The 27,080-nt window shown below is 36.8% G+C and overlaps 1 protein-coding gene across 4 annotated transcripts; it reads left to right on the top strand.

Moving 5' to 3' along the window:
* Positions 1-144: 144 nt before the first annotated feature.
* STXBP3 (syntaxin binding protein 3) lies at positions 145-25,377 on the top strand. Of its 4 annotated transcripts, none has more exons than XM_052800678.1 (19): positions 145-275; positions 4,951-5,000; positions 5,734-5,815; positions 8,065-8,141; positions 8,780-8,858; positions 10,287-10,387; positions 12,402-12,556; positions 13,412-13,502; positions 14,160-14,284; positions 15,734-15,838; positions 16,366-16,423; positions 16,634-16,699; positions 17,147-17,227; positions 17,889-18,027; positions 18,636-18,742; positions 19,191-19,289; positions 20,184-20,269; positions 21,884-22,032; positions 24,275-25,377. In XM_052800678.1, the coding sequence occupies exons 1-19, from the start codon at positions 233-235 to the stop codon at positions 24,364-24,366; spliced, it is 1,785 nt and encodes a 594-aa protein (XP_052656638.1). In that variant the 5' UTR covers positions 145-232; the 3' UTR covers positions 24,367-25,377. The 4 variants fall into 4 exon arrangements, with proteins under 4 accessions (XP_052656638.1, XP_052656637.1, XP_052656636.1 ...); XM_052800676.1 differs by lacking the exon at positions 145-275 and adding an exon at positions 631-971; XM_052800677.1 differs by lacking the exons at positions 145-275; positions 17,147-17,227 and adding an exon at positions 626-971.
* Positions 25,378-27,080: the final 1,703 nt, after the last annotated feature.

Here is a 27,080-nt window from a genome sequence, read left to right as displayed (position 1 = left end):
TCCCCAGCGGGAATTTCGTACTCCATTATCACAGAGAAAGGGGGCCCTGCGGCTGGCACGGCTCCGGAGGGGCTGGCACGGCCGGCGGGATCCCGCCCCGCCCCAGGAGCAGCCAGCGCAGTCCACCGCCGCCCGGCTCCGCCCGCCGCCTCTGAAGAGGGCGCGGCGGGGCAGGACCGGGGAGCGGAAGGGAGTGGCGCGGCGGCTGTGCGAGGTGGGGCTTGCAGGCAAGATGGCGCCGGCGGTGCGGGGGCTGAAGCGCTTGGTCTGGCAGAGTGAGTGCGGTGTTCCGCTCCGCGCCCCCTTCCCCCGGGGCAGGGAGCGGCGTGGGGCCGGCCGGTGGGCGGCGGCGCGGGCCGGCCGGCCGGGAGCCCTCGCCGCTGCCGCTGAGGCGCCGCCTCCCCGTAGCCCGGCGTGTTGCGGTCGGGGGTCCCCTGGTCGCCGAGGGTGGGGCCGGGGCCCTTCCTGGCGCGGCTGGGGGCGCGTTAGGAGCCGCGCTGCGGGTCGGAGCCGAGGCGGGCGGCCGGGCGGGCGGCCGGGCCTGCCGCGGGTGGCGGGAGAGCTGGGCTGGGCTGGGCCCGGGCGGCTCTGCGGGGAGCCCGGTGTGCGGCCGAGGCTGGAGGTGGCTGCTCTTCCCCGGCTCTTTCAGCTAGTGACTCGTCGGCGTGGCGAGAGGCGGCTGTCCCGGCTTGCGGCGGTGCCGCCGGTGCCTGCCGTAATAGTACCTGGATGGAAACGTTTTTGCTTTATTCCGAGATAAGTGTGAACTATACGGCCAGCCATGCCAGCTCTTGAAGAGGTTAAGGTGAAGTCAGCTCTTCAGGGGCTTCCTTGTTGCTCCCGAAATGGTTGTTTTGGAGAGTGCTCCCGGCTTCGGAAGGGGCTTCTCTGGTTGTCTGTCACGAAGTGGCACTGCCTGCTTTATGCTGGGCTTCACGGTTTTCAGAAGAAAAAGCTGAAGGTGTCCCCAGGTACTCTCATAAATAAACTACAAGTTTTTATCTCCATGTTTAGGGACAGGTTCTGCTGGTGTTTGTTATAAAAAATGAAGTTGTGACTGCTCCATGTCTTACTGGAGTAGAAGAGCTGATAGTATTTCAGGTACTGTGAGACCTTTGGGGAAAGGCATTAGCAGCCTCCTCACGCCGGACTTAATTGTACTGAGGTTGTGACTCCATGAGCAGCTCAGCCAGCCTAGTGACGGCCTGTCGCTGAAATTGGATGGTCCTGCTGCCTTCTCATCTGTGTTTTCCTCCTCTGCTTCCACCTGCAAGCTCCAATCTGCTTGCTTGTCTCACTGCAAGAGAAAATAGAAAAAGGGGAGGAAGAGGAAAGCAGACCGTCCCTGTGGTGTTCAGTCCTCAATTGCTGACATCTGTACCCTGCTTGCATCAGTTAGAACCCTTTTGTTTAAAATGTGACCTTTAGAAATCTCTACTTTTGCTGCTTTGCTTGTCCTGTCATACTCTAAGTCATTTGTGCTTTTGACTGTAAAGCGATTGATTTGTCCTGAGGTGTTTTATAGAAGACTTGGACCTTAAGAGGAGGGAATCTGATCAAAATGCTAGTGCATCATCAGGTTGTATAAGGACTTGTGAAAATGGCATTGCCAGTGTGGACAAGACTGTGAGAAAGAAAGATTAGAGTGATGGTGAAGCAGTGTGAATAGTAAAACATTTATATCGCAAACTTTGTAAAAGGAATCTTCTTCTGAAAAGAATGCTTTGTTAGATAACTAGTTAGTCTTGTCTTTCCAAGACTACAACAATAAACTAAGTTTTAGACATTGTCTGGCACTTCGATTATGGATAATTCAATGCCCAAACCCGCTGCTTTCTAATGTTTCAGCAAACTGGTTTTTTTTAAGGCTGGTTTGTCTGAAAATAATGTGTCAGTGATGCTGATGCTTCATGTAGTGGCTTGTTGTCAATTTGTATCTTGTTCTGGGAACAGGTGAAGTTGTACCTGTGTTGTGTGTACAAAGAGTGTTGTACCTGTGGTCAGGTATGGTGCTGTTAAGAACCCTCTTTCTGTCGTGATAGCCCTTTTTGTAAGGTGCAATTTTAGATTGAATCAAAGCAGAAGTGTGTGAAAAAGTTACTTCAAAGTTTGTTGTTGGTTAAGTTCACAGTTATGGGGGTGGGGGAAGCTACCTCTATCTAGGAGGCAGTAGTTCCTGTGGGTAAAATTCTAAAATTAACTATGTACTGCATCTCTCTGTGTGTATCTGTAAATAAGGTTATTTCTACAAGGGATTCTGTCTTTAATTTTTTTTTTTTGCAACTTTAAAATCTGCTCTACACTTGTGTAATAGGATTCTAGTCTAGCCATAGATATCTATATTCGTTCTTAAATGATTCAGCTTTTCTGCAACTTTATTTTCCGGAACACTTGCTTACAGTGAAAGCTGTTCTAGTCCTTTCTACAGGAAGTGTGTTATAAATGGGTCATAAACTTTGCCAAGATGTGGTTTGCTTTTTTTTTTTTTTTGTTTGTTTGTTTGGTTTTTTTCACACGGGGATTTAGCAGTCTGCTGTTCTGTCAGGGTTGTGGGTAGTTCTTATCTGGATCGGGAAGTAGAAGAAAAATGCCTTAAACTAATTGAAAGTGTTCAGAGATGACAAAATTAGAGAAGGTAGTTAGGATGCACGCTTGGTATGAAATTTGTGAGAAGGAAATGAAAGCTTAGACAAAAATGGAGCACTATTCACTATTCGTACCTGGGTTTATGATTGTTTTTGGTGCATTCAGAATGCTTACTGCAGACAAATGAGATAATTTTGAGAGCCTGTAAACCAGCGTAGGTCAGTTATTTGAGTAAAGGAGCTGCAGGTTGAGGACAAAACAAACAGCATTTGGAATGTTGCAGGGACAAGTACATTTTATCTGGTACACTGATAGCTTAGAATAAAATTTCTTTTCATGATGAGAGAAAGCTGACTTTAATTGCGGAAATGAAGTTCAAGACACAACTGGATTATGCATTTGTATGTTCTGGTTTATTTTATAGGCAAGTAAGTTAAAGTATTGTAAAAAAATATTTTGGACAAGGCTTTCAGACACTCTATTAAAAAGAACTCTGTGATGCTAAGGACTAATTCCTTGGTAAGAGTGTTCTCAGAAAATATGAAGGTTAGTGACATTTTCGTGAGGCTAAAGATTTGTTCTTACACCTTGTGTACGGACCTAGAAAAATGTAAAGTAACAAATACACAGTATAAAAGTGATAGGAAAAAATGTGCCTGTAATACATTCTGGATTCAGATGTTACCAACAAATACATCTTGGTAGCAGCTATGGAGTGATGAGCATTCTGCAATTTTATAGAGAGTATATCCAGAGAAATTATAGGAGTCTACGCCAGTCTAAGCAGACCTAGAACTTGTTGAAAACTGTGGATTTGGAAGCAATCCAGAAGGCAAGTTTGAGGAATGATAATGGATTTTGGGAGTTGTATAAGCAGAAAAAGGTTCAGGAGAACCTAGCTTGAGTTACACTGTTTAGCAGCATGAACAAAATAAACCAATTGCATCCCTACTGAAACATGTGCTTTTTGCTTAAATAACTTTGACCAGTGTTTTTGTCAGTTTATTAGATGAAGCAGAGTGTAAGGTTTTTAAGTTGCTATGAAGAATGTCAATGCTGCAAAGAGTAACTTGAGCATGTTGGAAAGCTAAAGCACAAATTACTCATCTTTCAAAAGAAACTTGCGTTAGTGTGGAAGAGTCTGTGTAGGATGTCTGTGTAAAATACAGCCGTGAGAAGCATGAAGTGTGACATCTTGGGAGTGTTGTGTGCTATGCAGTGTTAGAATTGGTGAAACTGAAATGAAATGAAGGCTGGATGAGCTGGTAGGCTGCTCAGCTGGAAGAAACTGCTGAATTTTGAGGCACTGGAAGTTGGGGATAGAGGTGGAGTATCTTGCGATAGTGTTATGCCAAAGGGACTTGGACATAAGTGAATATATTAATAAACACTGAAGAAATAGGTGTAGTTTTTGTTGTATGTGCATCTACTATTCCAAAAATTCTTACGGTTCTTTCACTCGGCAGTAATCACAAAGTGTGTGCTGAATTTGCTCATTTGTATTTTAGGCTTCTGTTTCTATTACTTTCATTTTTTTGGGAAAAAGGTCCAGCTGTTTTAATAGACAGCAGTAGTCATCAGCTTAACCTGAAATTCTGTTCTATGGGAAGAGAGAACAGAATAATCAGACCTCTTTATTCCTATGTTTATAAACACCAGGTTTTAAACAGTTCCCAAAATCTTCTGACTTTTAATATATACCACTGCTGTGAGATCAAGTCTGCATTAGCCTGATGATGCCAATCCTCAAAGTTGCAACTCGGTTCTGGTGATCTTTAAAAGCTGTGGGTCGTAACTACATGCAACTGCTATTGCTGAACCCTATACAAGCTTTTTAATTGACATTTCTTCCAAAGTTGTTGTAGCAGGGAAAGATAATGGATACATCTTATTTAAGATAACTTTCAATTCCTGAAAGAACTGGTATTTTCTTAGGCTTATTCTGGAATTCTAGAGAAAGAACAAGGACACTTAAGTTAGCATATGTTTTAAAATAGGTCTGTTTGTGAACGTGTTGGTCCACCTGCCTTAGAGTAGCTTAAATTTTTTTGCATGTGCACAATCCATTTAGTGGAAGAGTTCACAAAAAAAATAAAGTGAAATATTTACAGGCCTGCGATCATTCAGACTGATTTTTATGGAGATGCTTATCATTAGCAAAAATGAAAAATTTAGCTACATCTTTCTGAAATGGGCAGGGACAGTTTGTGGTCAAGAATTCTGTAGAGGTATTAATCAGTGGGGTGTTTTTTAAATTCTTTTTTAGGTCTCTATTGATATGAGTCTAAATGGGTGAATTAGGTTTTTTTTTTACTAACAATTTGATTCCTCTAACTGGTAAACTGTCTATGTTTCTTCTTACAGAGCTAAAATCATCAGTATTTGATGACTGCAGGAAAGAGGAAGAATGGAAGGTACAGTTTTGTTATATTTTTTTGTAGCAATGTTAGAATCACTTGTTCAAGTAATCTGTATCACTGAGTATACAACAAATAAGTATCACTTAGTGGCTAGCACTTTCACTTAAAATTGTTTTCTATCCAAGTAATGGATTTCAGTTCTGTGAACTCGGATGTCTGTCATACATAATGAAAAATCTAAGAGCTGGTATAGGAAGAACAAATGGTTAGTTGATTATTTAAGTTTTGAAAAAAATTAGAAACTGTTTCTGTTTCTCTTCACTTTTCTTTTGAAAGACTTGTACTTCAGTAATTCAAAAAAATCATACTGCCCTGTAATACATGTGGAGCAGGATTCAGCAGTATGATTGATAGCTATTAGAGCTGCTTTAGCTGCAAAACAGTTTTAGAATAAGTACCAATATATTTAAGCAGGCCATGGGTAAATTAGCAGAAATTCAAAAGACTGGTGTCGAAGTTTTAAAAAACTTACTAGTAGGCGTAGTGGGGACAAGCTACTTATTTAAGATGGAGCTCATCTTTTGAAGTCCTATATTTAGGGACCTGCCTTCTGATGCTATTTGAGATTAATATCCCACTGCAAGGTTGCTATATGCAGGTGATGATAAGATGTAGAGTAATAAAATAGATTTCAGCTTCAAATTTCCATGGCAAGTTAAGGCAATAACATGGGTTTACTATAGCTGATTAATTAATCTAAATACTTGTGTTTTTTAAATATATTTAGATAATTCTTTTAGATGATTACACAACTAAATTACTGTCACTGTGCTGCAAAATGACTGATCTACTGGCAGAGGGTATCACAGGTAAGCATAATTCTTTTTAATATACAGATGGCAATATCCTGATAAGAAAAAGGGAAGGAATAAAATTGATGGTACCCTTGCAAGAAACTGTCTTAATTTGGTTGATGAAGTAACTATGGGATATTAGACTAGCAGACTTTCTGGCTTGTACAGTAATTACCCACCTGTGATTTTGTGTGGTGTTTTTTTTAAAATGAAAAATCAAATGTTTCTCTGCCTAGAAGCTAAAACCCTTTTTAAAAGTCTTTTTGCTAAAGATCACTGTAGTTTTGGGTTTTTTGTGTTTCGGTTTTGTACTTTTAAAATCTATTTTTGTTTGGTTTCTTTGGGTTTTTTCTTTTGTGGGTTTTTTGGGGGGGGAGGGTAGGGGGTGTGCATGTTTGTTTGCTAATGTCCAGGATGGGGTAACTGAGAAAATCACCTGTCACAGAGTGATTTTAAGGATATTATCTGTCAGTTGAAGTTCAGGGAAAACAAGAGCTCAGTAAAGAATTAACGCTAATGTTAGCAAAACGTGCAAGAATAGGCAAATTACTCTCTGCATTTTTTCCTAATGTTTTCTGTAAATCAGTAGTACCAGCTGCTTTGAATTCATTTATGCTCATGAACAGTAGAGTTAGGATACAAGGCCAGAGAAACTTAAGTACTGAAGACAAAATGAGAACAGGAGACAGTAATAGACAAACTGAGAGGTGTTTGCAAGCAAATGGATGTGATAGAGGCAAGAATTTAAATTTGGGGTTGATGTGCAGATATATTTTAGTCTCCACTCAAAACAAGAGACCTTTCTGTAATTAAAAAGAAAAAAAAACCATAAAAACTTGAAAACTAAATTATAGCAATAGTTAATTTAACTAGAATAAACCCATAAGCAACATTAATAGTAATTAGATTGTCACTTTTCCAAACAATTTGGGAGTAGTTTCTAGTGGAGTGGAATTTCTCATCTGCTGGAATGTGTTTCCTATTCCTTGATGTTGGCCACTGTCAAAAGTGAGTAATAGATTGATTGTGATAGATCTCAGTTATGCAGTATGTCGATTTAGGTAAGACTTACTTTTTTAAAATACATCAGAAAAACAATTTTCTCCCTAGTAAATTTTATGGGCTCTTTTTCCCTACAACTTAAAGGATGTTTTTCCTATCATAAAACACTTTTCAAAGTTGCTTTTTATGATTGACCTTTCTGTAATGTTCATTAGTGTATCATCCTGCCAAACTTTTTTGCTGCCTGTTTTTGAAATTGAAATGAATACACAATGTAAATGATCTAGTTTTTAATTAGCTTTAGGTTTAGATTTTTAGAAACACTTTTGTAAGAGAGCATTATTTAGACTTAGTTATTTTTCCATAAATAGTGAGACTCTTCTTACTCCAACTATTCAGTATAACATGATTCTCCTGGAAGTATAATAGCAAAGCTCTATACATTTCACTTTTTGGAGTGTATTTTTAATCATAAGAAATACTACTTATCCTTTGTGAGAAACTTTCAGTGAGCGTGTATCCTGTTAGTCAATAAGAAACCTTTTATTTTGAGTGAGTAAACTACTGAAAAGAACCTGTCTTTCCACATCCAGATGTCTGATGTTACTTATCTTCCTTGTTCCTCCCCCACAAAATTACTGAGCAACATGAATCTCTCGGCATTCTTAAGCTAGTGTGCTGCAACACTATATAGTAATGACTTTATTAAACAGAAACCAGAGTTGAGTGAAGCTGATTTGCTGAAAATGTCTATTTTGTGCCTACAATTATATTGAAACAGAGTAATTGCACAGGAAATAGGAAAACAAAGGACAGAAGAGGCTCTAGTCCAAAATGATGCCCTGCATAGTTTCATTCCCCCGCTCCTTTGATGTGCTAGGAAAAGAATGATCTTGCCGAGGCAGTTCTCTTGCAACGTAGTTCATACTGGGCCCCACAGTTTGAGCATGCTTGCATTGCCATACCTTCCTGTGTGAAGGCAAAACTCTACTTGGGTAGAATAGCCAGGAAAAATTTAGTCCTACAAATTTAGTTGACACTAGACTGAGAGTTGAAGAAGGCTTGTGGTAACTTTCTGTATTGAAAATAATAAATAAAAAATCAAGGTGCTCTTTGCGGAAGATAGGTCCTTGCCACTAATTTTGTGTACAACTTGATTGCTGTTATTTTATTTTTATCACCTCTATTCTATATGTATGGTGCTTTCATCACAAATGCGTAAAGCTCTTAATTATAAAAATGTATTATTTCTTAATTTATAGTGGTGGAGAATGTATATAAAACCCGTGAGCCTGTCCCACACATGAAAGCAATATATTTCATAACACCCACCAAAAAGGTTAGTATTTTTAAAGAAAGTGTAGCAAGATCTTTCAGATTGAAAAAGCGATCTTATTTTAAAGTATTTATTAATGTGTACAAGTATACAGTACTTCTGCATTTTGTGTGATGCTCCTGTGTGATGCTTAATTTTCCATAATGAAAAGACAATGCAGTGTCACCATAGACTACGTTGCAAATGTGTACCTTTTGATCAATGGAGGCACTGTTTCATTGCTTACATATTAGTAACCTCACTGAAAGAGATGTTGTATCAAATAATGATGCAATACATTGCACAATAGAATTCAAAGTAATGTCTCTTATTAGAGATTACTGTTACTTCCTAAAAATTCTTGAGAGACTAAATGTCAGCGTTGTTGTAGGTGGAAAATGATGCAAGTATCCTGCTTTGTGTGCTTCCTAAAGTGATCTTGGTGTGTGACTGACCTTCTGTAACTGTTTATTATTCTTGGTCTGGAATTGAAAATCTTCTACTTACGTGGTTTTTTTATATGTTGATTTGCAGTATTACTAAGCAGGACTGGGTAATTAACAGGGCAGGAGGAAAGCTGGGAGAAGCTTTGTCTGGTATGTGAGGAAAGGTGAAACACTGCAATGATTTTTTTTTTTTTCTTATTTTCCTACCCCCATAAGTCTGTAGATGGACTTATTGATGACTTCATCACTAAATCATCCAGCAGATACAAAGCAGCATATGTGTATTTCACTGACTGTAAGTAAGCTTTTGTGTTGTAGTTTGATAACTTTATATAGGTAAATAAGTAAGCTTCTCAGCTTTCTTTCCTATAGTTTAGTACATGAAAATTTGGGGTCCTGTTTCTTGAGAGAAGACTTGAGACTCAAGTCATTACCCACATTTGGGTTGCCAGGACGTGGTCACCATGCCATGTGGCAATAGTAATTTCTTTCACAATTACCAGACAATGTTGATCGTTCCCCGCCTCAGCTTTTAATTTAGGTAATCTAGTTGGTGGGGTTTTTTTTGTTTTGGGTTTTTTTTTTTTGAAAGTATTCCAGTCTTCTCCTATGTTGGAGAGTGTGGAGGAAGACAATTCAAGTAAAACTATGTATCTCATATAAACAGAATAGTACTCAAAAATATAAATGTGTGAGAATTTGCTGCAAGAACAATGTTTTGTAATTGGTTATTTTAGGTAGTTCCTTCAGACTTGTGAGCCAGCTTTTTCCCATCACCTGAAAGAAGGTGCCTGCTTAGCCCTTGTATGCATGATATAAATTGCAAAGCAGAGATAATTAGTGCAAATGGGGTTCATGTGACTGCATGTTCCTCTGCAGTCAGTCAGCATGACTAGAGTGGCATGTAAAGAAGGGAAAACAAAAAGCCCCGATGTGCTGCTGAAGGCAGAGACTGAGTCATGGCTGTCTCTGTGGTTGTCTGTGGATGGTGCGTATCTGCTACCATATGTTCTCAAAGCAGTTACCAAATTACTAGTGGAAACTTTGTTTCCTGTTTCTTTTTATGCTGATGCAGCAATTACTGTTCTGGAAGAATACTGCTGTCTTGCTGTACGTTCCTTTGTTGCAAGTGTGCAAGCTTTCAGTTTGAACGCTTGCCAAAACTTTTCATGTTGAGAGGAGTTGGAGAAGTAGCACTGTTGCTTCCAAGTCTGTGTAGTATTTGTGTCATCCAAATATTCCTTAAATTCAGTTTCTAGACTGGGATCCAACGTAGCCTGTAAGTGTAGTGGAACACATTTGAGATAGATAATTTCATATTTCTCTGTCTCTTGCTGTTTGATATGTACACATTATTTCTCCCTTTAACCTTTTTGTAGCTTGGGAAATGTTTTCTCTCTCCTATATGAGAAGAAATAGCAGAAACTTTTGCTTTGATAAAATCAATATCCTTCACTGCTGCAGACTGCTAATGAGTGCTGTACAACTTTGCTTGCCAAAAGCTAGTAAAAAATGACCAGTGATGCTTTTTGAAAAGGATCGCAAACACAAAATACTGATTATACATTCTCTTTCACTTCAGGAAGATTTGGCAACTTTTTTGTATATTACTGTTGGTTCTTAATTCAGAACTGTCTGATTGTTCTGAATACTGTAAACTTGTGAGTTAACAGCTGGAATATGCACGAATGATTTATACTTAGAATCTTTTTTTTTTTCCTAGTTTGTCCTGACAACCTTTTCAATAAAATTAAGTCTTCCTGTGCAAAATCAATAAGGAGATGCAAGGAGATCAACATTTCCTTCTTCCCATATGAGTCTCAGGTAAGTTTCATTCTTCATCTCAACAGCAGAAAATAGTCTGGAGCACTATTTTCAGGTGTTGTTGACCTGCTGGAAAACAATTAAATAGAATGTAGCTTTTTTTTTATTGACAAACTGTATGTGAGACCTATTGCTGTTTTGGCATATTTCCAGTGTTTGCCTATATTTTTCAGATGAAAACAAATGCTCCTTGTACTCAAAGCTTTACTGTTTGCAGTTGACCTTTTTGTGAGACTTGGAGTCAGTTGCAGTAGAGGGGTTAGCGAAGGAATCTATTCTTTAAGAGAAGGAAAGCATTCTGGCTTGTCTTCAGTAAGCAGTAAAGTTTGTCACTACTTATACTGAGGTGTTATTTTGACAGACTAGGTAGGTTGGTGTGTAGGAATAAGTAGAACTAACTACGTTGTGAAAATCGGGAAAAGAGAGCAAATGGATGAAGAGAATTGAAGGGGAGTGGAACAAAACCAAAGCCTCACAAAAAAAAAAAGAGAAACAAAAACCAGAGCAACTTGGCAAACTTTTATTGAGAGGAAAATGTGGAAACCATGTTTTCTCAAAAATCTGAGACGACCAATGGAAAACAATGAGCAGTTTCCATGTGAAACCACACAGTGGGTATTGTGTTGAGAAATAATTTGTTGCTCATGCACTTCATCAGATACAGAAGGCTGAAATGCACTCTGATACTCGCTAATACAGTGAAGCCCCTAAACCCTGTCCACTACTGCGAGTTGTAGAACTAACCATGAACGTTTCCCACAAGTCTTTCCTGTCTTCTTCAAACCTTATGAGCATATCAAGGGTCAGAACTCTTACATATACCAAGTGGTGGGTGAGTATAGGACAGGCTGCTGCTATACGTGTCTTATTGTGATGCAGTTTTAGTTTGAAGTCACACTCCTTTTTATAATAAAGGTTTTTTATTATTTAGATTGAGAAGCCATCAGAGAGTAAGTAGTGTGGTGGTTTGTTTGTTTTCCAGTAGTGTTGATGTTCCCAAGCTTTGTTTCAAACTGTTTTGGGGAGTTATGCTAAAGCTGCTTTTAAGAAAATGTTTTGTAGCTTCCTCTACCAAAAAAGGCATATGAAAATTTTGTTGTCCTGGTTCTCTGGAGGACTTACAATGGAAGTAGAAATTGGGACTACTTTTCTAAAGTTGAAAATAAGTAGCACTTAGTCTCTTCTCATTTTTAGTTTAGTGTTCTCAGTATTTTGGATTGTGAGAACATTTTGAATCCTTACAAAAGGAACAAAGAATGTTAACTGGTTTTCCTAATTTAAAATCCCTGGGCCTGCTTTCTGGGGTGATAAGAGTAAATAATCAGACTGAGCTCTGGGCAAAGTCCAAGTGATTATCTACTCAAATGAAACCAACATCTTTATCTGGATGGATGTTGTTCTTTGGCTCTGTAGTTAGAGTCCATTTGAAGGTGGAGAAAATCCATTTAGTGACAATGGGATTGTTTCCATGTTTGCATTCCATTTACTGAACTGTTGAAAGTTTTTCTTCTGTGTGGTACTAAACATCTTTTATCAAGGTTTAATGCATTTAAAGAATTTCAGTTCTTGGAGGTAAAGTCTTCCTATAATAAACAGATACAATATGTAAAATTCTATTTTAAACAAATTTAACTCAATACCTTCTATGATCTTTCTGATAGTGCATTGTATGGCTCTGTATGAGACACTGGATGGTATTTAGTTCTGCCTGTCTCAGATCCCTCCATCTGTACAGACAGTAAGCAATTTGAAAAATATAGTAATTTATATAGGGGAGGAGAACAATAGAGGAAAAGAGTGTGTGAACAAGAAGCAGATGAGCTCAACAGGACAGAGAAAGAGGACTGAAGTATGGGTTTGTTGTTTGTTTTTTTTTTTAAGTATATTATGTATGACTTTTTATTACAGCATGTAGTTTTAAAGTATTAGCAATTCTTTTACCAGATATTTTAGAAAGATAGATAAAATTTAAGCCTTTTTTTTTTTTTTTTTTCCTTGGTTGTGCTTTACATAGGTATTTACTCTCAATGTCCCTGATGCGTTCTACCGCTGTTACAGTCCAACTCTGGAAAAGACAAAGGATAAAGATGCTGTAATGCAAGTAATGGCTGAACAAATTGTTACCTTATGTGCCACGCTAGATGAGAATCCAGGAGTACGATACAAAAGGTGGGGCAAAAACAGTGTTGTATTGTGTAGTTGCTTTCACTTCTAGGACTTCCCACATTATTTTGTAATAGCTTGAGGCTGCAGCATAGTTTCTTTTATTGTGGATTAATTATTTTTAATCCACAACTCTGAAATATGGAATTATAGGAATTTGTGAAGTGTAGGCAGAGCAGTGAATTGTTTCTCTGTGTGTGTTCATATAACAGTACTTACTATACCCTGTTCTGTTATGAACTGCTTGTTTTGCATTTGGTCAGTAGGATGACGTTCTAATATGCTGCATTCTGATATATCACATGCATAATCCTGCAACAGAACTGCACCTGTTGGTAGTTTTGCAGCTCTGCTTGGCATCAAGGAATTCATAAATTGCTGAGGCAGATGGGATCAGGATTTCTTTGTAGTAGAGGTATTGAGGAGAATACCTCTTCTGAGCTTTGATAAAGAGTACAGAAGTCAAACTAGGCATCTGAAATGATGGTCAAGAATTATGTTCTGTGGTGTAATGTGAAGTGGTGCCTTATTCTCTGCAAAGGTAACAAATAATTGCTTGACTGTTTTCTTTTTATTTCTCGTTTCCCACCTCTGAGACAGATGTTTAGGTGCTGGGCCATATGCCAGCTAATGTCAGTCTTTTGGCTGAAGCTGTTTCTACTGTGTGAAATACCTGAAGCATGCAAAGATTGGAATCATAATGTAAGAGTGAAAATATATTGGAAATGCTTAGAATGGAGTTCAGAAACTGTTCGTGAAACCAGAGGATCAATCTAGGGAGTTCTTTCTGTTTTAAAGGTAGCATTTTAGTGTTTTGATGAAGAAATTTAAGTTATTTTTGCATGCTTCCTTTTTTCCCAGCGGACCATCTGATAAAGCCAGCAAACTTGCACAGCTTGTTGAAAAAAGTCTTGAAAACTACTACAAAACTGATGAGAAAAGCCAAATAAAGGTAGAAAGTGAGCTAAAACGTTTGCTTCTTTTTTGTAAGTCTGGGAAAAAAAATAAGATCTTTGGAATATGTTTTGATAATACGTTCTACAAACCCAAATTTTATTTATTAATAAAGGCAACTAGTTGCCATTTAGGGTTTTTTTGTGTGTGAAAGTAACTTAGAGGTAGTAACTGATACAGTAAATCTGTATCTAAGCAAATATTTGTGCAATCAAACTAATTGTACTTGAAAAATTGGCCTTATGACCCCAAAATGAAACTTTCAGTTGAATGTTTGGAGATTATTTTTTCCTGTATTGCAGCACAGTATAGATAACCTGCTCTGAAATACAAACAGCACACTTACTTGTGAAAAGCCAGTGGGAAGACTTTTGTGTGTGTTTTTCTTTACATTTTTTATTCATTAGGTGAGGTTACTGAATGCATTGCAATGGGCTAAGAGCATTGCCTTAAAATTAGTATTTAAAACCACTGTGTTTTGGTTATCGTTTAAATGTTTGTTTCTATATATGTTAATAAACACTTGGACCGTACATTTTAGTTTTTTCAGTTATTTTTCAAAAAATGTCTGCAGTGCTGTACCTTACTGTAAATAGATTTAACATGCATTAACGTTGTACTGTCTTAACTTTACATTTATTTGATGGCTTTCTAGGCTAAAACCCACTCCCAACTAATAATAATTGATCGTGGCTTTGACCCAGTGTCAACTGTACTTCATGAACTCACCTTCCAGGCAATGGCATATGATCTGCTACCAATTGAAAATGATACTTACAAGCAAGTACTTTTTAAAAAAAATCTAAACACTTTATTCTTCGTTACAAAATCTATGGAACTGTTTAGCTGAATTGCACCATAGCAATGTTAGCTGCTTATATTACGTAAGGTTTGCTTCACTTGTTATTAGTCTTTCCTTTTGGATTTGTAACTTCCTCTTTTTGTTAGCTTCCTCATTTGGTGGAGATTAGGTAGGATCTAATTGGCATTTTTGCTGAGTTTTGAGTCTAACAAATGGCATTTTTTTAAAAACAAAGAACTTTGTACTAGACGTGAAGCAAAACCTTGGTAGTGCATGTTCAGATTCTCTACCTCTTCTTTCATATTCTTAACCTTCTTGGCTAACAAGGCAAACAAGACCAGTAATCAAATACTGAGAAAAAGTGTAGTTATTTCTCAGGAATGCTCACTTCTATAGATCCAGTTATTTAATTTGCATGGTTGATAAAATTTACATGTTTCTATCCTAAATGCACATTTAGGTAAGCCATGTTCAGTTTATAAGCATTATTTTATCACTATTTGGAATAGCGTGACATTTGCATAAGGTATGTACTTTGCTGTCAGATTGTTCTGACACCAAAGATTTTGGTAAGACTTTGCTTTCTGAGGATCCACTACAGTGAGACCTAATGGCCTCATTGTTTAGTTAAGCAAACAGGAATGTGTATCTTCTGTCAGAAACACTGAGTGAGCGTTTTCATAAAAAATGTAGAATTCTATGAATCTGAAATTTACTGAGTTTGAAAATGTAGCAGTGTGTGTTTTCTAGGTAGTTGTGATCCGACTGTCACAATCTTGTAATTGTTTTATTCTGCTTTCTGGCCATATACACTGTGTGAGTTTTTGTAAATGTGAAACTTGTGTAGTATGATTGCTGTCTTTATAGGTTTATTTTTGTTTGTAGAAAAGTAATAGCTTGTCTGTAATCCTGTGAAGCATGTTGCTTGTATAGATGAAGTAATTTGTCCGACTTAGTCTGTTTTGCTGGTGAATGGCACTTCATTTTCCTTCAGAGTTACAAAGTGTCTTACAGTACATATAGAAAGCTGCACTTTGCAGTCTCAGTGTGTGTTGCTTTGCACACAATTTGCATTTGAAGCCAAAGGGAAGTTGACATTGGAAGCTGAAAAGAAATTGAGGTGCATGTATGATTGAAAATCTAGTTACTGTTGTTTTAAAAGAATGTCTAGAAGCTATTGCCCCAAAGAATCATTCTAAAATTAATCTGCTGGTTCTATGTTCAGTGATGTAATCTGCAAAATCCTTATGTAAATTATATTGTGTTGGGCAATAGCTTGGCTTATAAGTTAAAACCTGTGTACATTATTGCTGTTGCCATGTATGTTGATTAAACAATAACAAGAGTCTAATGAGTTATGAGAATTGGGGGGGGGGGGGGGAGGACGGGAAACAAACCAAACAACTGTCTGAATTTTCTCTTGGAAGATACAAAACAGAAGGACCTGCTGGGAAGGAACGGGAGGCAATTCTGGAGGAAGATGATGAGCTCTGGGTGAAGATTCGGCACAAGCATATTGCAGATGTGATAGAGTATGTGAATAAATAACAAAAACTACTTAAATATGTAAGTTATAAAAGTTTCTTTGAGAGGGAATGTATTTGAGCTGTTAAGCAGGAATACAGGCAGTAGTGAAGATGGTTTGCAATATAGACTGCATCCTGTTAAATAATCGATGCCAGGAAGAAAACGTACTTTCAAAAATACAGTACGTACAGAGGTATGCAATTTTACTAATGTTAATTACAGTTCTTGAGGAAAATGGAAATAAAATTATTTCCTGGGAAGTATCTTCAAATCTTTTAAATCTGAAGGGATTGTTTTGCATACAGTACTAGCAAGTTGTTGCATCGTTATGCAGATATTGTAACCAGAATGTTTCAGTTTGCTTTGTCAAAAACCACTCTCTTCTCTGAAGGAGACCTGTATTTGAAGCTTTTACTTTAATTCAGAAGTTCTTGTTGCACAGTTCTTTTAAGATTTTAAGTAAAGATCTTAAGAAAAGATTTAAGAACTGTGGTGCTGTTGCATTTGATTACTTTCCTTTTTTTTTTCTTAGGGAAATACCAAAACTTTTGAAAGAAGTTTCATCAGAAAGAAAAGCAACAGAAGGAAAAGTAAGTTGTTTAATTTAAGGTATTGTTGGGTTTTTGTGGTAATTTAATTATTTTCAGCTGATCAGATCTGTGTAATTCATGGACCTGTTAGAGAAATTGAGGCTTACCTCAATGGCAATTTTGGGGGGGGGGGGGGGTAAGGGGGGGTCAGGGAAATAAGGATGCCAAATATTGGGGGAAAAATTTTCAACTTGTATCATTTCTTCACAGTTATCGATATCTGCTCTGGCCCAGTTAATGAAAAAGATGCCGCACTATCGTAAAGAGATTAGTAGGGTAAGGGGTCTCTTGTAACTACAACTTCATACATCTTTTTGTATGCTATAACTTCCTGTGTTGTTGAAGTCTAGTTTTATTCTGTCATTTTCCTGTTAAGTGTGCTATATAGCTTTTCTTCAAATTAATATTTTCACCTACTGTAAAATTTGGAGAAGAAAACTTTTTCCAGGTGTTTCATTTTAGTATGTAAAAAACCACTTAAATGATTTGTGTGCTTTGAGGATTGAAGATAGCATAAGCAGTCTAATGTTTTAAAAGGTTTTATGGAGGTCAGTCTCTAAGTGAAGGGTGAAACACAGAAAATGCCTGATGGTACTGAAGGATAGTTGAAGGATTGACACTTGTAACCAGTGAAAATGATTGCTTGATATGTTTAAAAAAAAAAAAAGGCAAGTTATGGCAGCTTGTGCGTTTTTGTTTTTGTTTTTTTTTTTTTTCTTCTAGCAAGTTGTTCATCTTAACTTAGCAGAAGATTGCATGAGCAAGTTCAAATCTAACATAGAAAGGCTCTGTAAAACTGAACAGGTATGTTTAAAAAACTCACAAACCAAACAACAACTTATTGCAAATGCAGCTTTTTTGTTCGCAGGTTTAGATGCTTGTTTTTAACTGACAAAAGTAGTGTCTCTTGCCTTTTTTTTTTTTTTTTTTCCCCAATCACTTTTTGAGGTAATAGTATTAAAGCTAAGTGAGATATACAAGGCTCGTACTCTGCCAATAAAGAAGGTGCTTTTAGAGTTTTGGGTTTTTGTCTTTGAATCTGGCTGAGTTGTGTAAGGATCATCTTTGTTTGTTCTTTGTTCAAAACTCCTATGAAGTTGCCTTACTATTTTCTGCAGAAGGAAGCCCTTTTAAAATGTCTGGGAAAAGCACATGTTGGGGTGAGGCATTACATTGTACTACTAATCTCAAGTTAAAAACTATAACTTAAATTGATATGAATTCCAGAGAGCAAACATTTTAAAATGTTTGAATGTTATGTAGTGTTATAATGCTCTAACCATTGAAATAATTATGTCAAAGACTTGTCATACTGAGTTTAAATTGATGTAGCTTGATTGTTTCCTGAAACCTATGGTTTCAAAAAAATGCATTTCAAAGCACCCAAAACAATGTGTTTGGGGTTTTTTTTGTTTTTTTTTTTAATGAGTACTCACTAAAACCATGTTTTGTTTTTTTAATTTAGGACTTGGCTCTTGGAACTGATGCAGAAGGTCAAAAAGTGAAAGACTCAATGAGAGTCCTCCTTCCAGTTCTGCTTAACAAAAGTCATGAGAGCTATGACAAAATTCGAGCTATTCTCCTGTATATCTTTAGCACAAATGGTATGATAAGCTGCCCTATTTTTTTGTTTTTCCACAGTGCTATGGACTTCAACTCAAGTTTTGGGATAGTCCAGTATTTTTAGTTAACTTAAATATCTCTATTGGAGTTGATGGCCAGGTTTGAAAGAAATACTGTCCATCCTCTGTAGCTTCTCTTCTCTCAAATTAGTAGCAAAGATACTATTGATAAGGAGTTAAGAGGTTCAATACAAGCGCAGATCCATACAGTGTTTTAGCATCATTCCTGTGCTTGAGTGTGTGCAACAGTTTAAATTTTCTTCTTTTCACATAGTATTGAAGCTGTTAGTGGGGGAGCTCCATGTCCACTGCAACCTGAAAATTAAGTCAATGGGGAAGAATTTGTAGTAGAGGAGGAAGAAATTGGCAGAATGTTGGTCTGAGGAATCTATAACAATATTGAGTTTTGGTCTCAAAAATGGACCGTTAAACAAAACTTTATCTAAAGTACAGTATTATGTTAAACTTAAAGTAGACTGGCCAAATAAAAAAAAATCCAGGACTAAATAACAGCCCAGAATGTGTGAGACAAAATTGGTCTTACTCACAGTCACATGGTAATTAAGTTGTATGTTTTCCTTATATCAAAGGAACTACCCAGGAGAACTTGGACAAGCTGATCCAGAATGTACAAATAGAAAGTGATAGTGATATGATAAGAAATTGGAAATACCTTGACGTTCCTGTTCTCTCTTCAGTAAGAATGTATTTATTTATTTTTGTAATTTTCTACCACCCAAGCAGCTGTCTTCAGCTCTTTCAGCAACTCTTAGCGGTATTATCCAGGTTCTTTTTTTGGAAGCAGGCAGTTACTAGGAATTCTTGGTTTTTATGTGTTTAAGTGGTAAATCCTTTAAACGATTAACGTGAATAATTTTCAAAGTAAGATACCTATAAAGTTCCCTCTAGAATCATCAGCTGGTGACTTGAGCTAGTTGATTTTTTGGAAAATGCCAACTTAGTTCCTTGTCTCTGAAATTAGTATTTCTAGTGTATCCTGAATTCTACAGGTATTAATTGTTCTTTGTTGTTGTTATTTCTTTAAAATTTCCTACTGATCCCCTCTCCCCCACTACTAACTGGGAATAAGTTTCAAAAATCCAAATACGCTGCACAATACAACTATGTTTTGAAATTTTTTTCAGTCTGCTGCTCAGCAGCATAAACACCGAAGAAGGGACCGTTCTTCAGAAGAAACTTATCAACTTTCTAGGTGGACGCCTATTATCAAAGATGTTATGGAGGTAAATTTGACCAACTAGTTAATTCATGGGTGGAGTGCAGAAATTTATTCAAGTGAGCAGTTATAGCCCATCTTTTGAAATTCCATAGTATCTTGAGTTACTTTTGTTAAATACGTCTGTTGAGCAAAGTGATCACTTCCGGCTTGTCTGTAATACAGAACATTAGACTGCTGTGTGTTAGCAATGCTCTTTACTGGAGGTCATTTTAAAGGTGAAGCAAATGAAAGTGAAAGCAAAAAGTCTTTTTGAACAGCTTGTCCTGTGATTGGCAGTGTTTAGTGTAATTTAAAGATCTGGATTTTTTTTTTTTTCTCCAGTGGGTCTTTAAACCGTAATTCAAATCTAACCTGTAGATCGGTAGAGGCTTGAAAATGTTACTTGCCAGAAGTGTAGTTGCTTTGTTCTTAAACCTCTTCCTAAGTATCAGTTAGTGACTGATGTCAGACAGAATAGTGAGTTCACTGGACCTTTAGTCTGACCCACTGCTGTCATTCGTAGATTCTTGGTGACTTTCACATGTTCCTCTGTGTCTTCAGGGAACCCTAACTTCTCTCATATACTGCTATAGAGACATTAATTATGTTAGGATCATTACAGATGAAAAGCTGCTAGTGAAATTTGAACAGTTAAATCAATATTATGTTTATAAAGAAAGCATATGTACTCCCAATTCCTTGTGAAATACAGAAGCCATGTAATAATTCTTAACATTACGTGGTCTAGCATTTTGTTACATAGGAGTGTTGTTCATGAGATGGTGATTGGGACTGGTTGTTCAAAGAACTTGCATGTGCTGGCATTAAATTCCAGTTAGACATCTTACTGGAAGTTGAAACTTGGTGGGTTTTGGGTCTCCATGTTTGTTTAAAGTGGGTCTTTGTTTTGCCCTTCCAGGATGCTATAGAAAACAAACTAGATTCAAAAGACTGGCCTTATTGTTCCCAGTGTCCTCCTACCTGGAATGGTTCAGGAGCAGTAAGGTAAATCGTTTAATTTCCTGAAGCATAATTTACCCAATTCTCAGTATTGTTGTCATGTACATTCTAAAGCATTTTAAAAGTGTGCTTACAAGTGGTGAAATCGTTTAAGTAAGGTAATGTTAATGTGTAAAACTTATTTTTATTTTATCTAAAGCATACTGAAATTGGTTGGTAGTTTAATAACTCTTCTTAGCCATATATAGCTTTTTATTTGGAGTATCTCCCTTTTGCTTCGAAGTTAGAAATAACATTTCCATATTCCCAGAATGAGAAATTTTAAACCACTGAGCTTTTTAGAGTGAAGCAGTTTCAGGAATGGATTATCAGTATACTGTGACTTGGGCAAAAAGAATTTCTTCTGAAAGTTATTTCTGCTGTGGTAGTGGTGGTGGTGTTCTTAAAGTTAATGACTTCAGTAAGGTAAACTCAACTTATGTAGGCCCTCTCATTAGGGAATATGGGCCTGTTAGACATTTGACCCCTGTTGTTGGGATGATTTACAGAAGTCCAGAGAAGTTGGAGGTCTTGAAACGAATTCTGTGCTAATGAATGTGAAATGGTGTGTTTGTGTACTTGCATATTTACTAACTAGCACTGAGAGGTGATTTTGGAATTTGTTTTAGCTCACTAACTTGTACTGTGCCTTCTTTCCCTTTTTAAGCCCACTAGTCCTTGAACCTCATGACCAATACCTGCCAATTTGACTGCTTTATCACTTGTGGCAGTGTTATTTAAATGGTGAGACAGCTGTACAGAGATAAGAGTGTTTCTAATGCAGGAATGCTCACTGTGCTAATCAGATGCTGGAATTCCTAGGGAGGGAAACATTATACACATCCTAAATGTGGAGGACACACTTCAATTGGAATTTGTACCTTACTAAATAAAAGACAGAAGTTACAGGTACACAGCCTTAGGAAAATAGTTCTGTTACTTCCACTGCTAACAAAACTGTTGGTGTGTCCTTATGTTCCTGGATATGCACTACGATGGTCAGTGCAAGGAAACAAACACTAGGGCGAGTCACTGTACATTGTAACTGGATCTCTGTCTTGTCGGCTGGTGAAATCTGGGAATCTTTTAGGCACCCTAGCAAAGAGAGATCAGGACTGCAGATGATTTAATCTGAATGTGCAATTTACTATATGTGTGTTAGAAAGTATAATTTAAGAGCTTTATTTTTTTGTTCCTAGCTATCTGAATCTTACTTGCGAACAGCCGAATATTTTTTTTTTTAAGAGATTCTGTTCACACTTGGAGACTGAAAAACCTAAGACTCTAGCTTTTTCAAATGAACCTCTCAAGAAAAACGCCACTGGAATTGCTAGTATGCAGAATTAAGCTGCTCGGTAGAAGTCCGTTGTGTGTAAGCTGTGTGCAGTAAGGTTTCTGCTTTGTATTTTTCCCCCTTGTGATAACTGAATAGTTTCCGAGTAATGTGCTAACTTGTTTTTGTTAAAATTCTTTTAATTATCAATTCATCTAAGTTCTTTTGCTGCAGTTGTAATCAAACCAAGAACTGCATGACAGAAATTGTTACTGCTTAAGTGCATAACTTTTACCAAAATTAATCAATAAAGCTATATAAATGTCGTCTTACGAAATCTTTTACAGTGCTCGCCAGAAACCTAAAGCTAGTTATCAAGATGAGCGGAAGAGTAGTGCAAGACTAATTATATTTGTGATTGGAGGAATTACATATTCTGAGATGCGCAGTGCTTATGAAGTTTCTCAAGTCTACAAGTCCTGTGAAGTTGTTATTGGTAAGCTCGTCTTAGGAAAAGAGTGGTATGTAGGGGTTTACTACATGTGTGTCTGGAAAATGTAAGAATCTTTTTTTCTTATGTTCCCTAAGTTGGTTAAGTAAACTATATACTATATAAGTGTATAAGTGTATTTCTTAAAGCTATGCACTTAGGAAGTATCTTTTTCAATTTATCTAGATTGCTTGATGTTTGGGTTTTCTTTTGCAACAAGATACTAAGAACAATAAATACAGTTATGCTCTACAGAAGAATCATCATGAATTATGTCAGAGGAATGTATTATTGAAATAGACTCATGTATAGCAAAAAGGTTTTAAGCAGACCTATGTTTCCTTGCATTATGGTTTCCTCAAACTTTTGCATCTGCCTGTGCTTTACCTTCAGGTACACTTACTACTCTCATTGCATTTGGAAGTAGTAGGAAAGCTGGCAGACTAGTGCAAAATTACTCACTTCGGGAGAAAGGGAAGATAAGTGTGGTGTAGGTGTTTGGTGTGTTTTGGGTTTTTGGGGGTTTTGTTGTTTGTTTGTTTGGTCTTTTTTGTTTTAAACACCTCCCCCCCCCAAAACCAAACCAACCTAAAAAAAAACTTTTTCAGTGTAGCTCAGTTGACTTTGCAACATTTTCTAGTCCTTGTCATGGTTTCTTCAGAGACTTTACACAAACCACACCATGATTTATAGCTTTTGTCCTGAAAACTGAAGTAATTGCCCTAATCTTCTTAAGATTCAGCACTAAATGCATGAATTACCAGCTGGGGTAGTAATCTCTTAGTTAATACTTCAGAGGCAGCAAATGCTTGTTCCATCAGCTGCTGTGCTTCAAATAATCATTTCCTATAATGCTGTTTAAATGTAGGTGCTAAAACATTTTCATATATGGTATATCAAAACAGAGCTCCTAGATTTAGAACTTTACCAGAGACCTGTATCCATCTGCAGTGGTAGCTGGTGTCTGGGTGCAGGGTCATCTAAAGCATTCTAAATTGCTTGAGATGCCTCTGGCAATTTAAATTTAGTCTTGAGTTTCGAAAAGGATTATATCTATCTACCATAATTTTAAATAAATAAATACTCTTCCCTAAAGCAATGACAACCTTGATTCTGAGACCTAGAGTCTGTTACCTCAAAATAGTGGTGGGTGTTGTAGTTGTGTGCATGTATAGTTCGGGTTTTTTTGATTTATTTTTTGTTTGCTGGTTTCATTGGTGGTGGTTGAGGTAGGTTTAATGCTAGTCCTAGTTTTGAGTTACAATGGAAAGACTAGGACAACAGGAATGTAGTTTAACAAGACTATTTCTTCATCTGAGACTTGTTTACAAAACCATGTTTTGTGTAGGTCACTCGCTGTAATACCTGGCACTAACCATCTTCCCTTTTGTTTAGAGATGATTCTTGTAGTTTTGTTTGTAATCCTATTTTCCAAGGGAGGCTGATAACTGCCAAATTTCCACATGGCTTACTGTAAGATGAAAATCTTCCTGTATTCCTGATCCAGAACTCAAGGAATATTAGCCCATTCGGATTGACACTACTAAAACTAAAGACTAAACTGTTCAAGACAGCCCTAATCTTAAACAGTTGAGAGTTCCCTTTGTAACTGTAGGGTGACCCTTCACAGCAGAAGTTATAATCACTGTCTGTGAGAACAAGAGAGGTAGTTTGTGCATTCCTGAAGAAGAATAAGGATTTTCTTTGCTGGTCCAGACTTGGAATTTGTGGCAAATTTTTCAAGGAAATGTTAGTCAGTAAAAGCCAATTTTCTGTAACTGATATTTCTGTCAAACTACTGTTTGCAACAATTTTTAATACAGATGGCTTCTTGGTTCTAGGATAAAGCCTGTCATTAACTTGCCCTTTCACAGAATGGGCAGATTTCTTGCAGGCTGGGACAATTGCATACAGCGAAAGTGGCCCAGGTTCAAGCCTATGTTTCAAACCGGGCAGAGCAGGGACTTGAAACTTGTATCCAAAGAAAAGAGTCCTAATCTGGATGTCTGAATTTCTTGGTGTGCGGAAGAGGAATGGTGCCTACCTAATGGTGACATTTATATTTATATGATGATGCTTTAAATGGTAACACATGAAAACACTTTGAACTGTTCTACTTTTCAGTTTTCCAGGTACGGTAAAAAACACTGGCATGAAACTGATTTTTTTTTTTTTAATTTATTTAAAGAGGGAATGTCTAAAAGTCGTAATTTCAGACTGATATAGTTAATACTTGTTTTTTTGTCAGGTTCTACTCATATTTTGACACCTAAAAGACTACTGGATGAAGTGAAGAGCCTTAGTAAACCGAAGGATATGGTCTGCATTAAGGATGAATAGAAATGGTGGTGTTCATGATGCATTAGGAAAAGACAAATAGTATGTACATATCCTCATGGAACTGACTTTTCTAAATACTGTACTAGGACACTACATGGTTCTGACTAATGGAGTGTGATTTTATAATTTAAATGTGCTGCTTTTTTGGGGGAGTAGAAGGCAGAGAGAGGAAAAAATCAACACGTGTGTTTCTTAGGTTGTATTTAGTATAGACAGTGTTACACTGTAAGTGCTTTTTCAAAAGGGCATGTTCGTTCCTAACAAATTATGCTAAAAGTTATCATGATTACATATAAACTGGAATTATCTTTGAGAACTGTGAAATCTTTCTATAATAGAGTTTATTTCTAAAAGTGATTAAATTAAAAAGGGCCTAGGTTCTTAGAGTAAAATATCTGTAAATATGAGTTTATAGTAAAAATATTTCACAAGTGCGGTGTCTTAAACTGTAATATTTTCTGTAAAATAACTCTCTGAAAATTCTTTAAATATATGTAACTGTGAAAAACCAAAGGGTGTTTTTAGATGGTGGTGGATAAGGTAGAAAGTTAATCACAGAAGTACTAAGCAGTTCTAATTTCAATAAATAACTTTGGAGAAATGCTGCAACTGTGCACTGAAGTACACTTTATATTTAAGTATATACAGGGATTATTTTACAGCTTTTAAAAAAAAATTTGATTTCTTACAAACTTTCTTATGATTGTGTCTACATAGCCTGTCTGTTTTAGAAGTTGAATTGCCTGTGATATAGAAGTTCCAAAATTTTAAGTGTAAATTCTCTTTTTGAGGGAGTGGGGGCAGTGGAAAAGGAGAGGGAAAGAAGGGAAGCAGTTGAATCTTTCAAATTACTTGGTAATTTAAAAAAGAAAAGCAAAAAGTAAACCAAATGCCAAAACTTGATGCATTCAAGAGAATTTACTGTTTTCTACTTTGTTACATACCAAGAAAGAAATACACAAATTTGTGTTGAAGGGATCAAATAAATTCTAAATTGTATTAATTCTGTAATACTGGTGATGTTTAGATTTGTCTTAGAAAATTACTAAAGTAAAATTTCTAAGTAATTAAAATTATTAACCTTTTAAAGGGATGCTGTATTGATGTGTCTTGAAATGTCAGTTTGTTGTATGTAGAATGAGAGAAATGTCATAATGAAAAAATAGATTACTTGTGGTTTTTTATTTACATTTTTCCCAACTGTAAGGGTATTAATTTTTTTTGTTTTGCAGAAAGGTGGTTTTGTTTCTTCTCCCTTAATTTTGCCCTCAGGTTAACTAGTAGGTTAAGAGAACATTTTTGTTGGGTAAGTTCATTCAAAGTTAATTAGAAGGTGGAAAAAGGTCAAATTCACTCCCTACCTCAGAGAGGTTGAAATAGGAGAACATCATGTAATGATTTCAAAACATTGCAGGACATGGGACACGATGAGGATAAGTGGCTGTAGCATTCAAATGCATGTATGCTGACTTTATTTTCAATAGGAATACAGGAATAACACCTTTTTAAATTAACTGGTTCATCAAATGTGCATCAAAACTTTAAAAAAAAATTTTTAGCAGAAATATCTATTATGTTTTTCTGAATTCTAGTTTCTAACTAGAATTACCACTGTAAAAATCCAGAGAAGTATGCATTTAAGAAATGCAGTGTTCAGCATTTTCTTACTAAAGATGCACACTTCGAAATCAGTATTAAACAATTATGCTTAAATTATATGTAGTCCTTATACTTTGGCAAGAACCCAAGTTCGGTGTACGAGCTGTGTGTAGTTGCATTTTTTTTTCCTATTCCCAAAGCTTAAAAGCAATACATACAGAACAAAATAACTGATATCAAAGTGTCCTGCTTAAGGACTGAAATAATTGATTTCAGTAACATATAAAATCCATTGTATTGATGTTTATTTGTTGCATAGAGTTGAAGAAATGTGAGCTTGAAATGTCGAGATTACTTCTGTGTATTCAGCAGTTAAGACTTTTTCCAAGTGTCTGCTTTATGCTGAAGTGCTATCACCAGCTCAAAATTTGATAGCTGATGAGTACAAGACCATGAGTTCTGAGATTTGGAATCCATCACCTGCTTTTCCCAGAAGGCAAAGCCAAACATTACTGTAAAGGTGGATTCACAGAGATGCTTTAAGATAAGAAATCTGACAGCAGTATGTAAGCCAAAACAGCTCCTGGTTTCTTACAGGAGCTTGTGAAGGAAGAGGGCAGGGAGTAATTATTGTAAAGATGTTTATTTTTTTCCCAATGATCTTCTTGGTTAGATCAAGAATTGTTTTAACGAGATCAAGAATGGGAAAGAGTTGTATTAAAATAAACATCTCCCCCCAAAACCTAATATTTTAGTACATGTACAAGGTATATAATAATTTTGAAAGTTCCTGTTTTCATATTATACATCTTAAAATAGATACCTAGCCTGGTACATGTGGGCCCAGATTTGCATAGGCACAGATGTTGGTCTGATTACCCTAGATAATAAAGATGCATATTTCCATGTGCAATTTATTTCTTAAGTTGAATCTGGAAATCTGGACAAGAGTCAGAAATGACTAAGGAAAATCAAAGGTATGGAATGATTTCCATGTCAAGAATGGCTAGAATAGGATCCTTGATCAAGGGGAAAAAAGGCAATGGAGGAGTTTTGTGATGGAAGCCTTGAAAAAAACATGTTAGTGTGCAGACTGAAGAGACAGACGTGTTACC

This window comes from Harpia harpyja, chromosome 11 (assembly GCF_026419915.1).
Source record: "Harpia harpyja isolate bHarHar1 chromosome 11, bHarHar1 primary haplotype, whole genome shotgun sequence".
Taxonomy (NCBI): domain Eukaryota; kingdom Metazoa; phylum Chordata; class Aves; order Accipitriformes; family Accipitridae; genus Harpia; species Harpia harpyja.
Note: the sequence above shows the minus strand (reverse complement) of the source record. Positions and strands in the feature narration are given on the sequence as shown.